This window comes from Hetaerina americana, unplaced genomic scaffold (genome assembly GCF_022747635.1).
Source record: "Hetaerina americana unplaced genomic scaffold, ioHetAmer1.1.p SCAF_24, whole genome shotgun sequence".
In the NCBI taxonomy this organism is placed as follows: Eukaryota; Metazoa; Arthropoda; class Insecta; order Odonata; family Calopterygidae; genus Hetaerina; species Hetaerina americana.
In genome coordinates, this window is record NW_027286808.1 from 1,472,615 (window position 1) to 1,492,666 (window position 20,052).

A 20,052-nucleotide genomic window follows, 5' to 3' on the forward strand; every position below is an offset into this window, starting at 1 on the left:
TTAATAATAATAATAATAGCCTACTCTTCACGAAAGGCGCCAAGGGGTCCGCAGTTTAATGTCCCATCTGACGGACAGCGTACTCACTCAAAGTACCCTCCACAAAGCACCTCAAGTAGGGATCGAGATACCTCTGAAAAATATTCAACACCGCCAGGATTTGAACCCGCGCCCTCAGGGTGGGAAGCCAGTATGTTAGCCCCCACACCATCTCGATCCCCCCCTTTTTGGAGTAGTGATACATGAAACCAATATGCACATACCTCAACATGACCAATTTAGGTATGTATATTAAGTTTTAATTCTTTGTGGCTCACCAGACCTGCATCTTGTGAGTGATAATGCTTGAAATGAATCAAATAAGTGCATTAATATTTTCATAAACGAACTCCCCTTCTTGTTTCAAAGAATCATCTGACCTAAAAATTATTTTCCTAGTTAAATTTTTCCAAATGGTTTTGTTCACTACTTAACTATGAAAGCTATCTTTAGAAGTGAATCTCAAAAGTTAATATCTACAAAATCACAGAAACTTGCACCTCGTTCAAATATTATAGAATAGAACATCTCTGATAAAATATTAACATTGTTACCATTTAATTATGTATCCAAACTATTAATTTCTTTGAAGAACTATTATACCTACTTTATGAGTGGTTACAGAATTAGGTGAATACATAAAATCTTCCAACTTGGATGGACTCGCTACAACTGTTTTTACTTGTTTACACCATGCCAACTAAATAACCTGAATTTTGGTTAGAAAACAACAAATTACATTTGACCAGTTCAGGCATTTATTTAGGAAACATGAGGTTTTCAAGTACTATAAAAACAGCTCTTTAAAAAATGTTACGTAATACAGAAAACATTTATGAGCAAATAATTCATTTATTATATTTTTTCACCAGTTGGGTATTAAGGACATCATTTAATGCATATATTCATGTACACTTAGTACATTTTCTTATGTTCAGCACAAGTCAATAACTTTTAAAGGTAGAAAGATTCAATACAAAGGCACTACAAGGCCATTAATTACCTTTTTAATGCATACATTTCAACCATGAAGTTGAAACTTTAAAGAGAATCTCTTTCTCGTCTACAGTTGCATTGATAATGACCATTAATGACCATTGTTGCATTGTAAATACATGTTTTATAATGCTACTATTCCTGTAATTATGGGTGAAATCTGTGGTAATTTATTCTACAGACTCTTTAAAATTGTAAACAACATTTACTTTAAAGTTATAGATAAAGTGTTGGAATTATTATATTTCAACACAGGCTGGTCATTTTTTAGCTGTTCAATATGGTCATAGATCACTAGAAAATCACCTCATTCTCTCATCAGTTATTGAATCTCTCAAACCTTATTTATAGCAGTTAATTTTCTGATAATATCTTTCAGTTTTTTCTTTTATTTTTACAGATTAAATATTTGGAAAATAAGTTTAATATAAACAAAAGTAATCAATTGAATATAAAGCAATACAAGTGATTGATATGGTCAATGCAATATATTTCTTCCAACAAAAATACAGCAAGACTTCAAAATATTGGCCGTTAGAATCAGAATTTCAAACATTGTTTTGCAACATTACAAAACTGCAGATATTCTGCGACAAATGATTCACAGAATTTAAATGTTTGATTTAAAAATATTCAAGGACAAACTGTCTCCTCAAGTCAACTGGCCTCAAGTCAAAAGTGTAAGAATCTTAAGTCCAAAAAGGCACTATACTGATTGTACAACAAGTCATCACTCAACATTTATTTTATCTTCCTCTACAAGATAAGTCATTAGGCAATTGCACTTCTGTCCCTGGAACAATGAGCGAATATGCTATGGTATATAAGAAGTAACATCTTGATCCACAGAGAGGAGGTTAAATTTTAGATCTTCAAAATCCCAAGCTGAAAAACAAAGAGCATTAACTGAGCACATTTCCAAAATTGGTACAAAATAGATATTTGTTAGGTCATAATATAAAGGTAAAATGTCCTTTGAATATCCTACCATCAAAGAGTAAACATAAATATGATACCCTTGCTGTATGTGCATAAAGGATGTTGAGATGTTGAACAGTCATTGCAATAAGTAATTGTGATAAGGAAAGTGAAAAGAATTTTTTTACATGGGTAATTAGGCAATTATCACGTTAATTCTTTTGACTACTCAAAAATCCTCAAGTGGCAAGCTATACAAGGGTAGCCTGAATAGTTCTTGGCCTTGCCCATAGATGACATAACTGCTAGCATGATTTTTTCTCTCATGCTGGCACAACTGTGAGTAGATGCTGCGTGAAATTGGTAGTCATTCCATCCAGCAACAGACATTGCGACTGATTCAAATGAATGCCTACAGCAAACTGCTGTAGGCATTCATTTGAATCAGTTGCAATGTGTGTGTTGTTAGAAATGGGAAAAATTGGGTGTCATATAGTGATAAAATTCTTTGTAAAAGAAGGTTAAACATCAAACTAAATTCATTTCAGGGTTGTAAATGTTTACCGTGAATAAATGGGTGACACAGTGTAAAACCGGCAGTGAAAGCCTCCAAGATGATCCACGGGAAGGACGTCCAAAAAGTAATCACACCAGAAATCACCAAAAAAGTGAATGATATGATTTTGGAAGATCAGCATACAAAGGTGCATGAAATTGCTAATGCAGCAGGGATATCAAAAGGACACGTTGGTTACATTTGCACATGTAATTGCACAAGACAAAAATTGCCATAAGATGGATACTGCAAGTGCTCACTGTGGATCAAAAACATTCGGACGACATTTTCCAAACAGTGCTTGGAGCACTTTATGAAAACCAACAGTGATTTTCTACATCTATATGTGACAATGAATGAAAGATTGATCCGCCAGTACTCATGGGAATCAAAACAACAATCCATGCAGTGGATAGAGGCCAGTTCTTCAGCTCTGAAGACGGTGCCAATGGCAGGAAAGGTCATGGCATTGGTGTTTTGGGATGCCAAAATAATTCCGTTGATCAACTATCTTGAGAATGGTAACACAATAACTGGGGAGTACTCTTCTAACCTTCCAACAAAACTGGGTGCAACAATTTGTGAAAGCAGACCCAGGTTGCAGAGAAAAAAAACCGTTTTCTATAGACAGCTTTTTAAGTGCATCTAAGGAGAGTTTATCAGCTAAAATACATTCAAGCATGAAGAATACTGTAAAATATTCTAAGAGTAGACTTACATAAACTAACTACAAATCTTACTAACTAGAACTGAAGAGCAATATATGCTTTTTGCCTTAGAAAACCTTCGCAAAAATTATGACTTTTGCTGTCTAACTTATTTTCAAATCCCACACAGCTTACATTATTTATTGCTTGAGGAGAAAGAGAGTAAGAAGTTTGCTCCATGCTTTCAAACGATGGCTGTGAGCTTGTATTAATGACTTGGGTACGATCTGGACTGGAATCATCAGGCCTCATGTGTGCAAAACGGCGGCGGAGTGCGGCAGCCAAGAGAGCAGCAGGGTCATTTCTAGGGGGAGTAAGAGGACGACGACGCAAAGGTGTGCCACCTGGTGAGCTGAAAATGATTAAGCCATAAACTATTAAACACTGAGAACATCAGAAAAAGCTAAGAAGAAATGACACGATATTAAAATGAGAGCTTATTTCCATTAAGAGAGATCATGATATCATAACAAATAGATCCAAACTTTGACATGTTTTTTTATACAAAAACATAGGAATCAATAAATTTTATCATTTCAAGAAACTGTGAGAGATGCCACGACAGTAACTTTTAATGGAGTCACCCACTAAATGTGCATTACAATGCAACATTTCAGAGTGTAAGAAGAAAATTTTGAAGTGTAAGAGGATGCCTTAGTTGATTAACTAGCTAAACCAAGGATATCAAGGGATCCGGGTTTGAATTTCAGTCAAGGGAAAAGATTTTCACACACTGAAATTGTTGCATTGCAAATTTTATCATATTATTTTAGCTGGAAAAGTAAAATCAATTGTTTTACAATGATTTTTGACGGTATCAGATTTTTGATCACAAAAAAGAAAAAAAGTAGAATAACAACAATAGATGTCCCTATTTACATATTTAGTAAAGCAATGTAAAACACATTTTCATTACCTTAGTTATCATCAACTTCAAAAAATATGTAAATAACTCCACCAGACTGCAGCTTTGAATAATATACATAATATAAGTTCACAATGCACACATACTTTAAAAACTATTAAAGATGGGATATCAAAATACTTATATAAAATAACTAGGTTTTCCATTCCAAAATTATTAGTCCAAAAAGCAATCCTATACACTAATGTCTTTTGTCATTACCCATCCAGCAATAAATCATTCACGAGAGCATTATTGAATGAATGCATTCCATAACTGTAGAAACCTGTATTCCTCAAGGCTGCATTTAGTCAAGTCTCTTCCAGAAATTTCAAAATTTATGATTATGACAAAAATTACATTCCAATGATCAAGTAATTCTTTTAAAAAATTAGACAATGGACTACCATTCAAACTCTACATGTTCTTCTCAAAGACTAAAACTTTAAAAAAGTTCAAACACTAGTTCATAGTTACACGCAGGTTGAGGGTTATTGGGATTCAAAAGTGCCCTCAATCTCAATACCTTAAATCTAATCTGGCCCCTCCTTTCTCTTGGGTAGCAAATTCAGACATAACATTATGATTTTGTTGTTGATGGTGATACCTAAACACTGCAACCAGTAATGCCATCAATGAATCATATAAAATTACAGGGTGAATACTTTAAACCACAGAAATCAACCTGAAGGTTGGTTTGATGAGCGAGAGTAGCGCTCACCCAATATTAAGTCTGACAGCAAGTGAAATTCTCAAATCAGGGTAGGGAGGCCTGTTCCTTTCCCAGTGCCACCTATGATTTCCCAGAAAGATCTGATACCCAAAAAACCATACAGCTTGAGTGAAGCTGAGGGTGCCCAGAGGTGTCCCGGGGTATTGAACTCAGACCCATGATCAGTAGCCTGGGATTCTACCCACTGAACTACCACATCCCTTGCTTGAGCTCTTTAATCTATAAAAAATGAAATACCACAGTGTTGAGCTGGTCAGCAATTGTGGGGGTAAAACTTTACATCTCAGTTCTCACCGAAACAAGAGCTGTGAAGAGTTCCTTTCATTATATCCTGTCAGTGGCCCTGGGAATGTGGGATAAGGTGTGCATCAACCCAAACCAGATTAATTGACAAATTTCTATTTGAAATCCTCTTTCCACCAATCTCAAATTCAAATGCACTCTATTCATACAACAAATACTACATATATTTTTTTCCTGTAGAAATTAAGTGGTGAGAAAGAATATTTTTAAACTGAAGTTTTTTATGTCCTTTTACAAAATATACAGTTCAACCCTTTCACTGCTATGAACATACCTAGTACGTTCGCATGGAAGGCTGCTGTGAATGTACCTTTTCACCCTCTCCGTGGAGTGCTATCATACTTGGAAATTTTATAAAAATTATGGTCATCATAATAAGTTAATAAAATTTTCCATTAAATAAACAGTGAAGCTAGTTTATTATTACACATTATTATTATTTAGTAGTTAAGGTTTCGGAGACATGATGCCATCCATTTTTGCCGCAGGTGAGGAGTAGGGTTCCGGGGAGTGAACCAAAGCGAAAGGGTTAATAAAAGTGTGACAAAACAAAGGAAATTAAAAAATCTCTGATATTAAAACCATTACATCTGTATCAAATAAAACTGCAGGTTATACGCAAATTTCATATTGGCACAAAAGTTATAAAAACATGATATAACTTACCGCTCCACATGGCGTAATTTAACAGTTCCTAAATCCTTCAGGATATCACCCATACTTGGAGGCATTGTTGAACTGCAGTGTTGGTTGCACTCATTCTTAACGTGCATCTTTGCATGCTGACTGATCTGATCAGTGAGTGATTGACTGCGAATTAAAGGCTTTGAAGGGAAAGAAAATGTAGGCATTGGAGGAGGAGGAGGAGGAGGGGGCACTAAGGACCCAATGGCAGTGGTGACAGATGGGTTTGAGTTTCTACGTGGACTTTTCTGAATAGCTACTCCTATTTGTAGGCCATTACACCTCTCATCCTCCTTAGTTCCTGAAATTGGGCATATTTTGGATGTGAACACAGAGAATTGAAATACTGCAGAAAAATATATTAGAAAAGTATAAACATCCACCTAGAGTACATAGGTCTCATGATGCATTAAAGTATGCCTTGACTTAAAATTAGCGGAAATTATGTTAAAGCTAGAGCAAGTACAATTTTCACAACATCAATGAGCAGGTGTATCCAATCAAACCAGATTTTTGACAAAATGCAGGCACAGGCTCTTTCCTCTACTAAAAATGTACTCTACCCTATTTTACTAACATGTATCAATATGGTTAAATGTTTGGTAACTCCTAGCAGGTACTTTTTTTAAAACTATAAATACTATTATTAAGGAAGTAAAATATGTTTGATTCCCACAGGAACAATATTTACTTTCAACTAGAGATGCTCCTTTTCCATTAATGGTAATTAAAATGACCAAATAAACAAGTAACCATGTAACATAAAGAAACATTCAATAAATGTATCTGCTAAGAGTTACACAATGAGGTCAAAATTTTCACAGAGAAAATAATTTTCTTGAGTGAAATCATCATCAAAGGAGTTGCACTAATCCCTTACACTGGGCTTTACAGGGGCCTGTATATGAAAATGAATGTCAAATATAGGCAAGACGATATCAAAAATTAAAGAGCTGAATGGAAGAGGGCATTTGAGTATGTGATACTCATGATCGTACCAGTTACGTTTGTTGCAATACGCTCAGAAATTTAACACCTGAATGCCATTGTAACTCAATTCAGAGGTGAATTAGCATTTATTCTAATAATCCCTGGCACACGTTAGCTGGAATTACTTCATATGCTGAATATGTGATATCATTTGGAAAAACATTCTTCTCTCAAACTGGACTTCAAGTATGGAAAGACAACATTGATTGTGGGGCTTTAGAAAATTGGCCAATATGAAGTCATCAAGGATCATTGGCTTTGGCAGCAATTTTTTACTCTGGTGACTTATGAGATGTATGAAGCATTTTTAGGCTTAACATTTCTCTCAAGGATCAATGAATAGTGAGTTAAAATGAAAGATATTTCCTACATCAGTGTAAGCAGCACTCTTGATTATGACCTCAACATGTGTCACCGTAAAATTTGAGCTGAGCATTTTGGTTCTCAAGAGGGAAGAATCATGGATAAATTGCTACTGGAATCTTGACAAGAAACTAGCAAATGACTCACATTATAACTTCCATAAAAAGGCCATAGAAAAACATTAAGGAGAGGTTTTAATCCATAGTCCATGCATGAAAGACACTATGAACTATGCAATGGAAAATTATCAATTCGCCATGGCACATAAAAGCTGAACAAGATAAACCAAATGTGATACAAATGGTCTCTAAATTTTTATTCACGCATGAGAACACAAGGAAAGGTCCAAGTGGAATCTGTAACCGCACAGACAAAAGCATTTTCACCAAGGCAAGCTGAGGTGTCTGTCAGAAGATCTGTGGAGCTAACTTTACAGGATGGTAAGTAAAGAAAGTTTCATTCACACTGGATATGTCCCAACTAATTTAATGATCCCTTCTGATGAATTCTTAACTGAATATTCAATAGTTACCACTCTACAGGCTCCGAATGATCCAGATTCAGCCCAGTGTATTTTTTAAATATTTTTTTGTCTTGACAAAGGAGAGCGTGGTAAAAGGGAAAACGTTTGCTTACATAAATGTCAACCAGCATTGATATCTAGACATTTAGGAAATAATCCAGAAAATGATTTTTCCAATATTTCAAACCATGGCAAAGCTGTTGGAACAGACTCATCGACAACAGAATAATTATACTTGAAAGAAGCCAGTACTTAAAGGAGTTTTGAAACCTAATAATACATTTATTTGAACAAACATTCTTGGAAATTTCTTATCCCATCTCATGAATCCAATTTAATCATTCGCATCTGTTACCCCATCGATAAAGAATGCTCAACTTTTCACAATTCCTTTAGCACTAACCTTAGAACATGCCATCAATTACAATAATAACACAAATAAAGTATTATTAAAAATAGACCAATCATTCCAAGCATCTTGGAATTCCCTGCAATAATTCACCATTCAACATTGATGGTTATGAGGTTAACACATGCAAACAATTCATTCATCATTCATATAATTCTACATTGATACTAGCTCTTATGTATGAAGTTATTAACAAAAATCAGCCATTTGAATTGCAGTTACAATATGTTACACAAGCACTAATCAGATTTGAAATAATGACATCTAGTTATGCATTACATGAGAATCACAGATTCACAACATCGATTATGTCAGGCACACCATGAATATACCTGTACGCCAAGTGTTAAGAGAATACTCAATTCCAAGTGCATTTTAATTATCACCACCAATCCAGCAGCAACAAATTCTAATCCATAAAGAACAAGAAAATGACCAATTTGAACTTAATCGGAGTGACCAGATATTAGATTTGTATTGATGACAGTACAAATTTTTTCCAGATTTTCAAAGAAATTAGAAGTTTTCTTAAAAAGGTAATTTCCAACTTTTTTTCACTGCTAAGATGTAGCTATAAATGTGGAGCCATTAGATAGCTCTGGGTGCAATGGTAGCTGATTACCCACCACTGACTAAAATGAAAAATATGCTCGATATCTACTTAAATTTCTCTTATAACAGGCATCACCCATGAATATTATACATAAAACCACAGACTGGGTTAAGCCCTCCTACCAGTGCAATTCCATGGCTCACTTTTTCAGGAGACTAATATCGCTCATCGCAAATTCATTGTAAAAAGAAATCTGTAGGACTTCTAATATTAGGATTGCATTCTATCACTAAATGAACCAATTCCAGATCCATAGTCTTATTTTTTTATTTCTCACTCCTTGTTCTTACTACATTATTATTTTTGCATTAAATTATATACAAATGTACTTATTGTACAAATGCAAATTTTGGATTCTATTCACCTACCGTATTTTTATTTACATGGTTCTTATCTAATTCTAGTAGAAGCGATGGGTTATTCATCTTTCGCTATAGTTCCTTCCAAGCACTTGAAGTACCTTGAGCATCTTGTTCCTTTTGACAATGTCAAATGTATCCTCCAAGTCCATAAATGCCACATATTGCCGTACATACAATGACTTGCTTTTGTGAATAATGTTTTCAGCCAGTGCCCTCAAGCCAAGTATTGCCTCTCTTGCCTGGTTTTTTCTGGATCTGAATTGGTTTTCCAAAAGGCTTTCTTCCATCTTTCCTTATATTCTTCTGCTGCATTCCATTACATATTTTGGATGAGTGAGACATCAGTCTCAATGCTGTTCTTTGCAGTTAATTTTCCTTCATTTCTTTGGTACCGTAATCATCACACACTTCTCAATGTTATCTGGTAGTTTTACACTGTAAAGTTCATCTTTGATTATTTCAAAGATGATATGCTCAGCTTTTCCCTGAGTGCCTTGATAATTTTTACATTTATTTGCTCAACTCCTGGTGCCTTGTTTTCCTTCAGTTCTTTCCCAGCAATGTATACTTTCCATCTCTTCTTAACCTCTTCATCTGCAATTAATATCATTCCATTAGCATCTTAGACTTGGTTAGATTTTGTTTTTCTCCATCCAAATTTTATCTTCACCAGTTAATAAGCAGTTTTATTGTTTCCCTTCATGTTGTCATTCATTTCTTCACACTGGTAAGTTTTCGATGGACACAAGCTATCGAACGGTACAGAAAAAATTCCTTTTTATCTCTTAACAGAACCCAACCTTACACTAGGCCCCTCTTCTATTCTGCACACTTCCTTCCTCCTCCATTCCATCCAGCATTCCTATCTTATTCCTTCCGCTTTCTTGCTTGCCTAACATTCAGCCCTCTATCAGTCTTCAAACCCCAATACCTATCAAAATGCTTCGCATTTATCTTTCCTGTTTCTTTAAGATTTTTCCCAACAATTATCTGATGATGAATAACCCGAGTCTCTGGCAGACTTCAATGGCTTGCTCCCTGTGGTCATTCCTCGTACCCAAACCGTAATCCCCACCTCATCACCATCTCTTCCTTTGCCTGCCATCACATTCCAATCCCCCATCATTATCAAAGGTTTCCCTTCAGGTACATATGCGATTATGTCTTCTAATAGATTCTATACTCTATTGAATTCTTCCTTATGAATGCTTGATGGCATGTATACCTGAAAAATGACCAAGTTCGTTGGATCAGCTTTTAATTATACCGGTAATATTCTATCTGTTGCTTGCTCTATATTTACTACATTTCATTCTAACTCTTTATTCAATATTATGACAACCTCTCGTTGGCTCTCGACCCTGCCGCTGTATATTATTCTATAACTATCACTCCAGTAATCCCCACTATCCTTCCATTTCACTTTGCATAGACTTAAAATATCTATATTTCCCCTTTGCATCTCTCGCTTTATATCCCCTTATTTTCCTGTCCTTAAAGTTGTCCTGAAATTCTAAGTTCCTATTCCAACTAATTTAGTCTTCTTCTGTGCAGCTGCTGTTGGTTTTGCTTTGCAAGGATGTTGTGAGATGACCACTATGGAAGCCTTGCATCTCCTGCTGCTGGGTACAACACTCGACTGATTGGGCAGAGTGGCGTAGTTGCCACAATATTTCAACGTTTAAAATTGAGATACATTTTGTATAGGACTACCTAAATCTTTCACTCTGAATAAGGTCATGTAAAAACAATCTATTCTCATTAATTTACTATAATGTCTTATTATAGACTGTTTTTATATTGGTGCTAAAATACGCATTGGAATCACATAATTGTTTTCTTTTCAGGGATGAAGCACATATCACTACATACTGCAAGATTTTTTACTGTCATTATTTAGTTAAACATATCCAGGTAACCCGAGTTGATATGACAGCTACTCATTCAGCTGCTTGAGGGTTAAATAAGTGTATATATTGAACAACATGATTCAGGTAATGCTTTATCATATTTAAGGGATGTTAAGAGTATCTACATGAGTACTTTAAAACAGGGGTTGGTACCTGGGGAAGAAAACTTACTGAAGTCACAGTAATTATCTTCTGGTATTTAGGATAAGAATCCCTAGGTACTAGGCAAGGATCCTTGATATATCTTGGTACTTAACCAATAGTACCAACTCTTGCTCTAATAATTTTATTTGCCCAAGGATTGGTGTACAACAATAATATAGGACATGTCATACAGTAGAGTATGGTATTCAAAAATATCAATATCAACAGAAAATGTCATTCAATAATTCCTTAGAAAATCCAAGATATGGTACTCATCGTGTTGGAAATTTTACTTTCAGTAAGCCCCATTACTCAGTAGAGTGCTGTTAAAGTTTCAGCTATATCCATCATGTGGTTTGATTTTCATAGTCGATTGAAGCAACAAACTTTTGATTATTTAGAAAAATGAAAAAATGAGTTTCATATATTGATTAAACTTTTATTTAAAAGGCTGAACATCAACAGAGATCAAAGCTGAGTTGGATAAAGTCCATAGCACATCTACTCCTGTGTTTACGACTGTTGACAATCAGGTTAATGAGTTTAAATGTGGTTGCATATCCACAAATGATGAACTTCGTTCAGGGTGTCCAGCGGAAGTGATTTCCTCAAAAAATTATTGACAATATGGTTTTGATTGATCAATGAATCAATGTTAACTAAATAGTTGAGACCACACGCATATCACACCCGAAGTGTTTTCCATTTTGCACAAAAAATGGGTGTGAAAAAAATTTTGCCAAGATGGGTGCCACATTAGCTATAAGGGGAAAATAAATACAATCATTTGGTCTATTTAGAGGCCAGTTCGACTATTCTGTTGTAATCCCAACGAGTTTCTGTGTCACTATATAACTGTAGATGAAACTCCAGAGAGAAAGGGGATCGAGATGGTGCGGGGGCTAACGTACTGGCTTCCCACCCAGAGGGCACGGATTCAAATCCCAGCAGTGTTGAATATTTTTCAGAGGTATCTCGATCCCTACTTGTGGTGCTTTGTGGAGGGCACTTGGAGTGAATACACCGTCCGTCGGATGGGGCATTAAGCTGTGGTCCCCTTGGCGCCTTTCATAAAGAGCAGGCTAATGCTGACGCCAGATTTCTCTCCACCCTTCATCCTTTCCTGTCAATCCCCTATGTTGCAAATGACCTCAGTTGTCGGTCGCCACAATCATGACAATGCATGGATACACACCTTCATAGTTTTGATGGTGAATATTATGGATTTAAGTTTGAATTAGCAACGCCCTAAGTATTCCCTAGATTTGGCCTCCATTGACTTATTTTATTTCCAAAATTGAAAAAATGGCTTTGTGAAAGATTCACATCAAATGAAGTCATCCCCAACACAGATACCTATTTCGTGGACTATGTGAAATCCTACTTTTTGGATGGCTTAAAAAATATGGAGAAATGCAGGGAGAAGTCTATTTAGCAAAAAGGAGATTTTGTTTAAAAATAAAATTTTAAAAATCTACCTAAAATAATTTGCTTTTCTATATTTTCCTTCGGACTCATTGCACATGTTGTAGCACATATTTTTTTACTCTGAACAGTATCCTAACACTGATATCACCCTTCACTTGTTTCATATGTTCAATGAAGGTGAACATGGCAGTTGGAATAAATCTGTGGACCAAGAGAAGCTTTTACTTTGCATTAGGTCAAATTTAATGCCATCTCAAAATGGAATGAATGTGAAAACAACTCAATCATAAGCATAATTTCTCATAGGTTTACTTTTGTACCAAGGAAAATTAGCACAAAGGATCATGTAATACAGAAACATAATATTACAGCAATTAGCATTTTGGGTTTAGTCCAGGAATAGGAAAACGGAATTCAATAGCACTAATGAGAACATTATTAATAATTTATATGGAATTATTAAAATTAGGATGCCATTATTTGATAAGTGGATTTTAAAAAGGTTGATATGGTGCTTAGCGAGCAAAGTTAACACAGCCTAAGTTGGTATATTAAGAATATAGGAGTAGACTACCGGGATTAAGTGGCTAATAGTAAACATCAACATGAATCCGACTACACCACTAAGGGTAGCAGGCGAAGAACCAGCATGGGCTGAGAAGTACAATGGTGAAACTGGGTTTATCGTCACCATTACCACCCATTCTTTTAAAATATTTGTACATTCAGAAGAAATGGTAGAGGAGGAATGGTAATAGGAATTAAGTAAAATTCTCAAAATCAGATAAAATCCAACTTTTGATAATTGCTAGGATTTAGCTAATCAACTGGCCTTTAGATTGCAATTAATAGTGAACTCTTTGTAGGGAAAATGTGAAAAAACATTAAGTAACCACAAAAAAAAAGAAATTAAATCCTCAGCACACATGAAAACAATAATTATGGATTACATTCAACTTCCTGTGTCCAGGTCCCATCTCTCCTTCCATTTTTTCCACCTATTTTTTGTACTCCCCTCTACCTCTCATGTTTTGCACATTCCACCTTATTCTTCCCAATTGCACACCATTTCTACCTCACTCCTCCCCACCTGCAATTTAGTACATTTCCACCCATAGCATATGAGGAATGTGCAGCAAGTATTCTGCCAATGCAGGGAGAAGAGAGGGAGTCAGATAGAGAGGTGGGAGAACACCGCAATGGGCCTGGGATTGGAATCAATAGCAGGAAGGGAGAGCAAGAATTGGTGTATTGTAAGATGGGCTTAAGTTGATTTCCTTTGTTTCACTTACCATAAACACAGTAATCAACCCGAAGGTTAGTTTAGTAGGTGATGGTAGAGATCACCCAGTACTAAGCCCTATACGGCGTGTGAAAATTCACACATCAGGGTATGGGGGCCAGTTCCTTTCCCTGTGCCGGTTATGGTTTCCCAGGAAGACCTGGTACCCGAAAAATCACTTTAGCTTGGGTGGAGCTGCAGGTGCCCAGAGTGCCTTGCCCGGGAATCGAACCCAGGACCCTCCGATCAGCAGTCCAACGCTCTACCCACTGGACTACCGCGACCCATTTTCACTTACCAAGTCCCATCAAATTCCTAACTCAAATTAGGGTTTAACCATTAATATTTGAGTGGAGGAATTATGTAGAATATATTTTGGAGAAAAATGGCGATATTAGTATTTCATCAGATGATAAATTGCAATTCACAGTTTGAGTAGGATTTAGAATGGTGCGACTATTTTCATTTCCTAATTTTTTTTTATCCCCATAATATTTTGCCCAAAATTTAATGTCATATTAAATTGTTAGCTCAATGTGTAATGTTTACATATTACACGTTATTTTGATTTGACTTAGGTATTGCATCATTGGCAGGCTTTGAAAGTTAAAACATCTTTCAGTTCACAAATGCCTGCCTTTGATGATGAAAAATGCTTCCCATAAAGGTGTTTCCACATGTAGTGGAACAGAAAAAGTTGCAAGGGGCTAGGTAATGGCTACATGAAGGATAATGAACACACTGAACACTGTTTTAATGAGATAATCACAATTGTGCAGAACCAGCAGCACAAAAACATGTCTCGTGCAATTTTTCTGTGACTAACATATGGGTAGCACAGAATGGAATTCTCAATAAATCTGTTAATGCTTGTAATGTTGTTTGATAATCTTCCCTCAGAATGACAGTAGATGGGTTAATTTTTACTTCAATAAGAGCATTTATCGGAGCTCCAGGTCCAACTACTTTTGAAACTGATTCTCTCTCCTCTAAAAACATTTTCAACTACCTTCTAGCTGAACCTAACATGTTTCTACTGGAAACAATACTGGAGTCAAACCAACGAAAATTGTGTCATTTGTAAATTATACGCTACTCTAACAATTTAACGGAAAATTATATTTTTGTACAAAAAATATAAACATTTTGATGATCACTCTTTGTTGATCAGTCCTCATACATAACAAAAGGGTTGAGAAATGTTTAGTTAAATATAGAAATCCTTTGTATTACTTTGGAAGCATAAACATCCCATTTTTCCACAGACTGTGACCCACGCCCAGAATTGGGTAATCATTGTTCAAGGAGTTAGTGGGATCATGATGGTTGCATTTCACTGAACTCATCACCTCTTGGTCCTGATGTCCTCCTATGTATTATCAATATAATGATTATCTGATGAAGTTAAGGATAAAAGTATGCATATCATTTTAAATAATAAAAAACAAAAGAAAGTTATCCCAAAAATTCCATGAAATTAAGCAAAATTTCCTAACATTTATAGGCATTGATCAATAATTCTGTAATTATAAAAGGCAAAGAAATGATTTTCATGTGGAAATGTGGTAACTCCATTTTTCTACAGCCCCTTCCATTACTTAATATGCAATAGTAGTCATTTCAATTTAAAAAGTCTTTCCTGGGTAAAGCCAGTTTTCATGTAATTATAGAATACCTACTTTGTATCACAGCAGCAAAAGTATGCAATCAGCCCGATGCATTTTTGCACAATAGGTCTCTAAAATGTTTTTCATTTTTTTGTTTTGATGGATAAATTATATCTCCTATCTACGTAAATTATTTACGATAAAAGAAAATTTATATTCAACAGATTCAGGCAAGATGTAGTGGAAGTTTGTCATTATGAGAAACAAATTTACACTTTTCCACAGATTTATTGTAACGTACAACGCATACAAGTTCATCGAACCATCTTCAGGCACAAGTCTTGTACGTGAAGATGGTTTGATGCACTGAAACACGTCATGTGTAACAATAAATCTGCAGAAAAGTGCAAATTTGTTTCTCATAAAGAAAATTTATTTTACCATTTGGCTTTCTTCCTTATTTGCTGATCTAAGATAGGCTGGTATGGTAATCATTTGTCTTAATTTGAAAAATAAGACTATCATTTTTACACTATAATTACTAATAAAGTTCAAAAAGGTCACATATGGGAATGTTAAAGCAATTAAAATGAAATATTGAATCATGAAAAAATGTCAATTTTTTCTACATAGGAAAGGAAGAAAAGCCATCATAAACAATTTTCAACAAAAAATCTACAAGCAAGAGTAGAGTTACTTATGCATTCACAGATTATGCAAGTGCCATAAATACCTTATGTATGTGATGAAAAAAATTGTTAGCTTTTCATTACCATTTACAATAGGGAAGTATATTTTGATAAATATATTATTTTAATGCTATGGCATCAAATTTCCAAATGAATTTAGCCTACCAATTTCAAATACATATATATGCACATTAAAAGGTGACCATATTTCCATTTTATTTACATGAATCACTGATCCTGAAAAACACTGGTCACTGATCCTTTATGGTAGGCCTACAAATAAAATTTCTGTGCACTCATTTACATTAATCGGCAATGTTTGAATTCATAACACTGACTACCAATTATGTATCATACTTACAAGTGTTTGAGATATTGCTACCCAGCAACTAAATATAATAAAATTCAAAGTTATAAAACAAACATAGTAAGCTTCATGGTTTGAAAATGCCAAGTAGCTGAAAGAAAAATTCGAAAAAGCTTGCATGTGATCCCATCCAATATGTGTGATACATTGATCTTTCTATAATATGCTAATATTCTAACGATCAAAGCATGGTTTGCGAGGACTTCAGTACAAAAGCAATTCCAAAACTAATTCACATTTTGCACTAAGGCTAATTTAGGTTTGAAGTGACCTCATTTTAGCCATACCATAAGTTCTGAACTTCTACCAATAGGTAAACACTGAAACAGCCACAGCTATATTTGAACCATTGAGTTGCTCTCCCAAATTCCCTTATGGTCAACTGGAACAAAAATCATCACGTCATCCACATGTCTATATTTCCTGGGTAATGGTTCTAATTTCTTAAGAGAGGGCAGAGCTAGGTTTCCACTATATTGATGATTTTCATATAAACCCTAACAACGTGTTTCTAGTACACCATATTTTAAGTTTCTTTATATTCTTCAAAATGAGTTATCTTGAACTTTCATGTAGTGCTAATAAAATGGAAACATCCAGAGGAATATTAATTTCATATTTTTAAGGGGAATTATATTAGCACATTCTTTATACTATGAGTAGTTACTACTTCTGATGGATAATGTAAATCAAAAGGGTTAAACTATTTTGTTTATAATGGAAGGTGCTTCAAGTGAATTGACAGCACCAGTACATAAAATAATATTTCTCCAATATGGAAAAAAACGATCATTTGTTACACAGAATAAAATAGAGAGGTTAACAACAGCTGATAACAAGTGATTTCATCCTAATTATTAGATTAAAATGAATGCTAAATATATTGACATAGAGGCATTGAAAATATATATACCTTAAATAATTGCCTATGAAACCACCTCTTACAGAAAATATTTCTATAAAGATCATTATCGTATTAGAAGAAAACACCTCTACAATCTCTTATTAAGGTCTGAGCTTGAATTTAGAAAAACGACACAAAACATGATTTTAAAAAGTCACACAATGCAACCTAGCATCCAAACTTTGTCCAGAACATTAATATTTTAACCTAATATTATAAGCAAGAAGGATGGTAATAATTTAAACACTGCATACCTTGCAAAGGATTTATAAGTTGAGCACTTAATATTTTTGATATTTCTGCCTGCAACTGCAAAACTTGCTCTTCTAATGCAGCAAATTTTTCTGCTGACACTTCACTATGGGTGTTTCTTCCTAATATTCCTTCCTTGGGTGTACTGAATTTTATAGAACTAATTACATCAGGTGCATTGCTTGCGAAATCCTGGCTGCAAATAATATGACATTTAACTGACAAGAATGAGTAGCACAAAATATTATGACTAGTTTTTCAATTATATCTAAAGACACTTGAAATTTCATTGGGTCAGACTCCAAGCATGTTCCCATAAATTAACACTGACACCTCTGCACATGTACTAGTAAATTATAGCAACCACTTCATTATCTGGGCAATTTAGAAGCACCTCTTGCCAGGTTTGGAGACAATAAATTCATGTATAGTGACATATTCTTACTAAAGTTACAAAAGGTCCACATTGAAGGATCCATTGACTTGCATTATGGTGAGGAAGTGCGAGTATGATGCAATGTTTTTTTCCAATAAAAGTATATCTCCAAATTATAGAGGGCTTAATGTTATTGATTTGTGTAGGCCCCTCAGAAATTTTTGTGGAAGACATGTCAACAGTGAATTTGTCATTTCAAGACTTGCTGAGCAAACCTGATAAATTCAAGAAGGGGCCCACCAAGAAATAAAAGGGTTAAGAGATAAAAGCTCTCCTAGTAAATATTTAAACTAAAATATATCTTCCACTTCTTTGGCCTTATTAATCCCTTGATGAAATCATGAGTAAGCACGCAAAAATCTTCACTTAGTTACAAACTTACTAACAATTAGTTAAAATATGAAATATTTTACCTATTTTTGCACACAAAAAATTACTTCATAATATTTTATTGCCCCATAAATTATTTTTATTATTTAGATGCATATTTTACTAGTTTATTACATGATGACTGATTTTCATACGTTACAGTTATACATGAAACACCCCAGGCAAGCAAATAGTTCCAAAAAATGTAGCAATTAAAATATTTATATCTTCCAATCCAAACAATTCACATTGTTCAATGATTCTTACACCAATGCATAGTCATTTCACGTTAATCATCTACTGAGTTCAACACTTTGAATACACTCTTGCACATCAAATTGAGATTTCTCGGTTGAAAATGTTTCATTACAGTATAATACCACAACTGGTAGCCTATGAATTAACATGATACGAGTAAAACTTACCTCCAAGTCTCAAAATCACAAGGGGGATCATGAGCATTGAGGCCAGTGAAACCATGCGTTGAACGTGCTCCATACTTATTTTCCGAGTAAAATATCGAAGAGTATGTTCTTCGACATGGCCTCAATGGCAGTAAGGTTCCTATCCACCGTACTAAGCTTCTATGACGTCCATACTTCTTCGTAGGCTACTCAAAACAGTCATTCGTTGGGAATTATAACATAAATAATAGGCCTACTCACAAATGATAGGACACAAAAACTTTCACAAAAACATGCGCTAAAATTATATATGAAGAGACAGACGTCGAATTAGGCCTCAAAGGCAAATCTAAGAATAAACTTGTGATAAGATATTATGGCTAAGCATTTTAAGTAGTTCCAAATGCTATATGGAAGATCTTTCTCTCACTAATTCAAAGCTGGACACTTTCAATACCATCACATACCGATAATTTGTATTAGATGAAGATCTTTTAGGTAAAATCCAAACATTATCAACTCACCCTTACTGATATCCCGTGCATTACTAAACTAAACAATCCGCTATTTAATTCAAATAAGAAATCATTTATTAAATCTGATAAGAGATCCCAAATAATTTCAACCAGCTCCATTGCAACTGCTTTCCAATAAATGCATTGTTGCTTGAAACTTTCAAATACAACAGGACATTACACGGTGTTTTGTTGTTTAGTGCAATAACAAGTCAGTAACGATATCCTGCAGCCGGGAATAGCGCGCGAGGTCGAAATGGCAATTACGACGGATGTACTTATGGAATGACTTGATTGCGAATCGGAATGTCAATAGTCCGTTTAACAGTTACATTTGATTTAATAACTAATATATTCGCGACTGAATTACGTGAATGTCATTAGAGAATAATAATAATGCCTTTATTTAGCTAAGCTATTCATGCAATTCAAACAAGCACCCAAGTGTCATACATATGTACTCATTAAGTTCATATGTACAAATTATAATTGAAAAATATTGTTATATACCACACCTGTATATAGGTACATGCAATTATCAAAACCCTGGAATTAATTACTTTAGTAAGAAGCTTCCAACTGTATTTAATTAACGTTTCCACATTTATTTATTTCAAATATCTATAGAATTTTACGACTACCTAG

At 34.7% G+C, this 20,052-nt stretch overlaps 1 protein-coding gene across 1 annotated transcript; it reads right to left on the reverse strand.

Moving 5' to 3' along the window:
* Nucleotides 1-1,504: 1,504 nt before the first annotated feature.
* On the reverse strand, nt 1,505-19,599 carry LOC139689463 (mitochondrial fission regulator 2-like). The gene is made up of 6 exons (XM_071586596.1): nt 19,417-19,599; nt 18,914-19,098; nt 17,686-17,879; nt 5,823-6,141; nt 3,352-3,568; nt 1,505-1,920 (listed from the first exon to the last, which is right to left on the reverse strand). The coding sequence occupies exons 1-6, from the start codon at nt 19,525-19,527 to the stop codon at nt 1,900-1,902; spliced, it is 1,047 nt and encodes a 348-aa protein (XP_071442697.1). The 5' UTR covers nt 19,528-19,599; the 3' UTR covers nt 1,505-1,899.
* Between the last annotated feature and the right edge of the window lie 453 nt (nt 19,600-20,052).

Coding starts and splice junctions, on each gene's coding strand:
- LOC139689463 (XM_071586596.1), bottom strand. CDS start 19,527: ATGGAGCTGGTTGAAATTATTTGGGATCTCTTATCAGATTTAATAAAT. Junction 17,880..18,913: donor TGTGATTTTGAGACTTGGAG/GTAAGTTTTACT, acceptor TATTATTTGCAG/CCAGGATTTCGCAAGCAATG. Junction 6,142..17,685: donor ACTTATAAATCCTTTGCAAG/GTATGCAGTGTT, acceptor GCCCAATTTCAG/GAACTAAGGAGGATGAGAGG.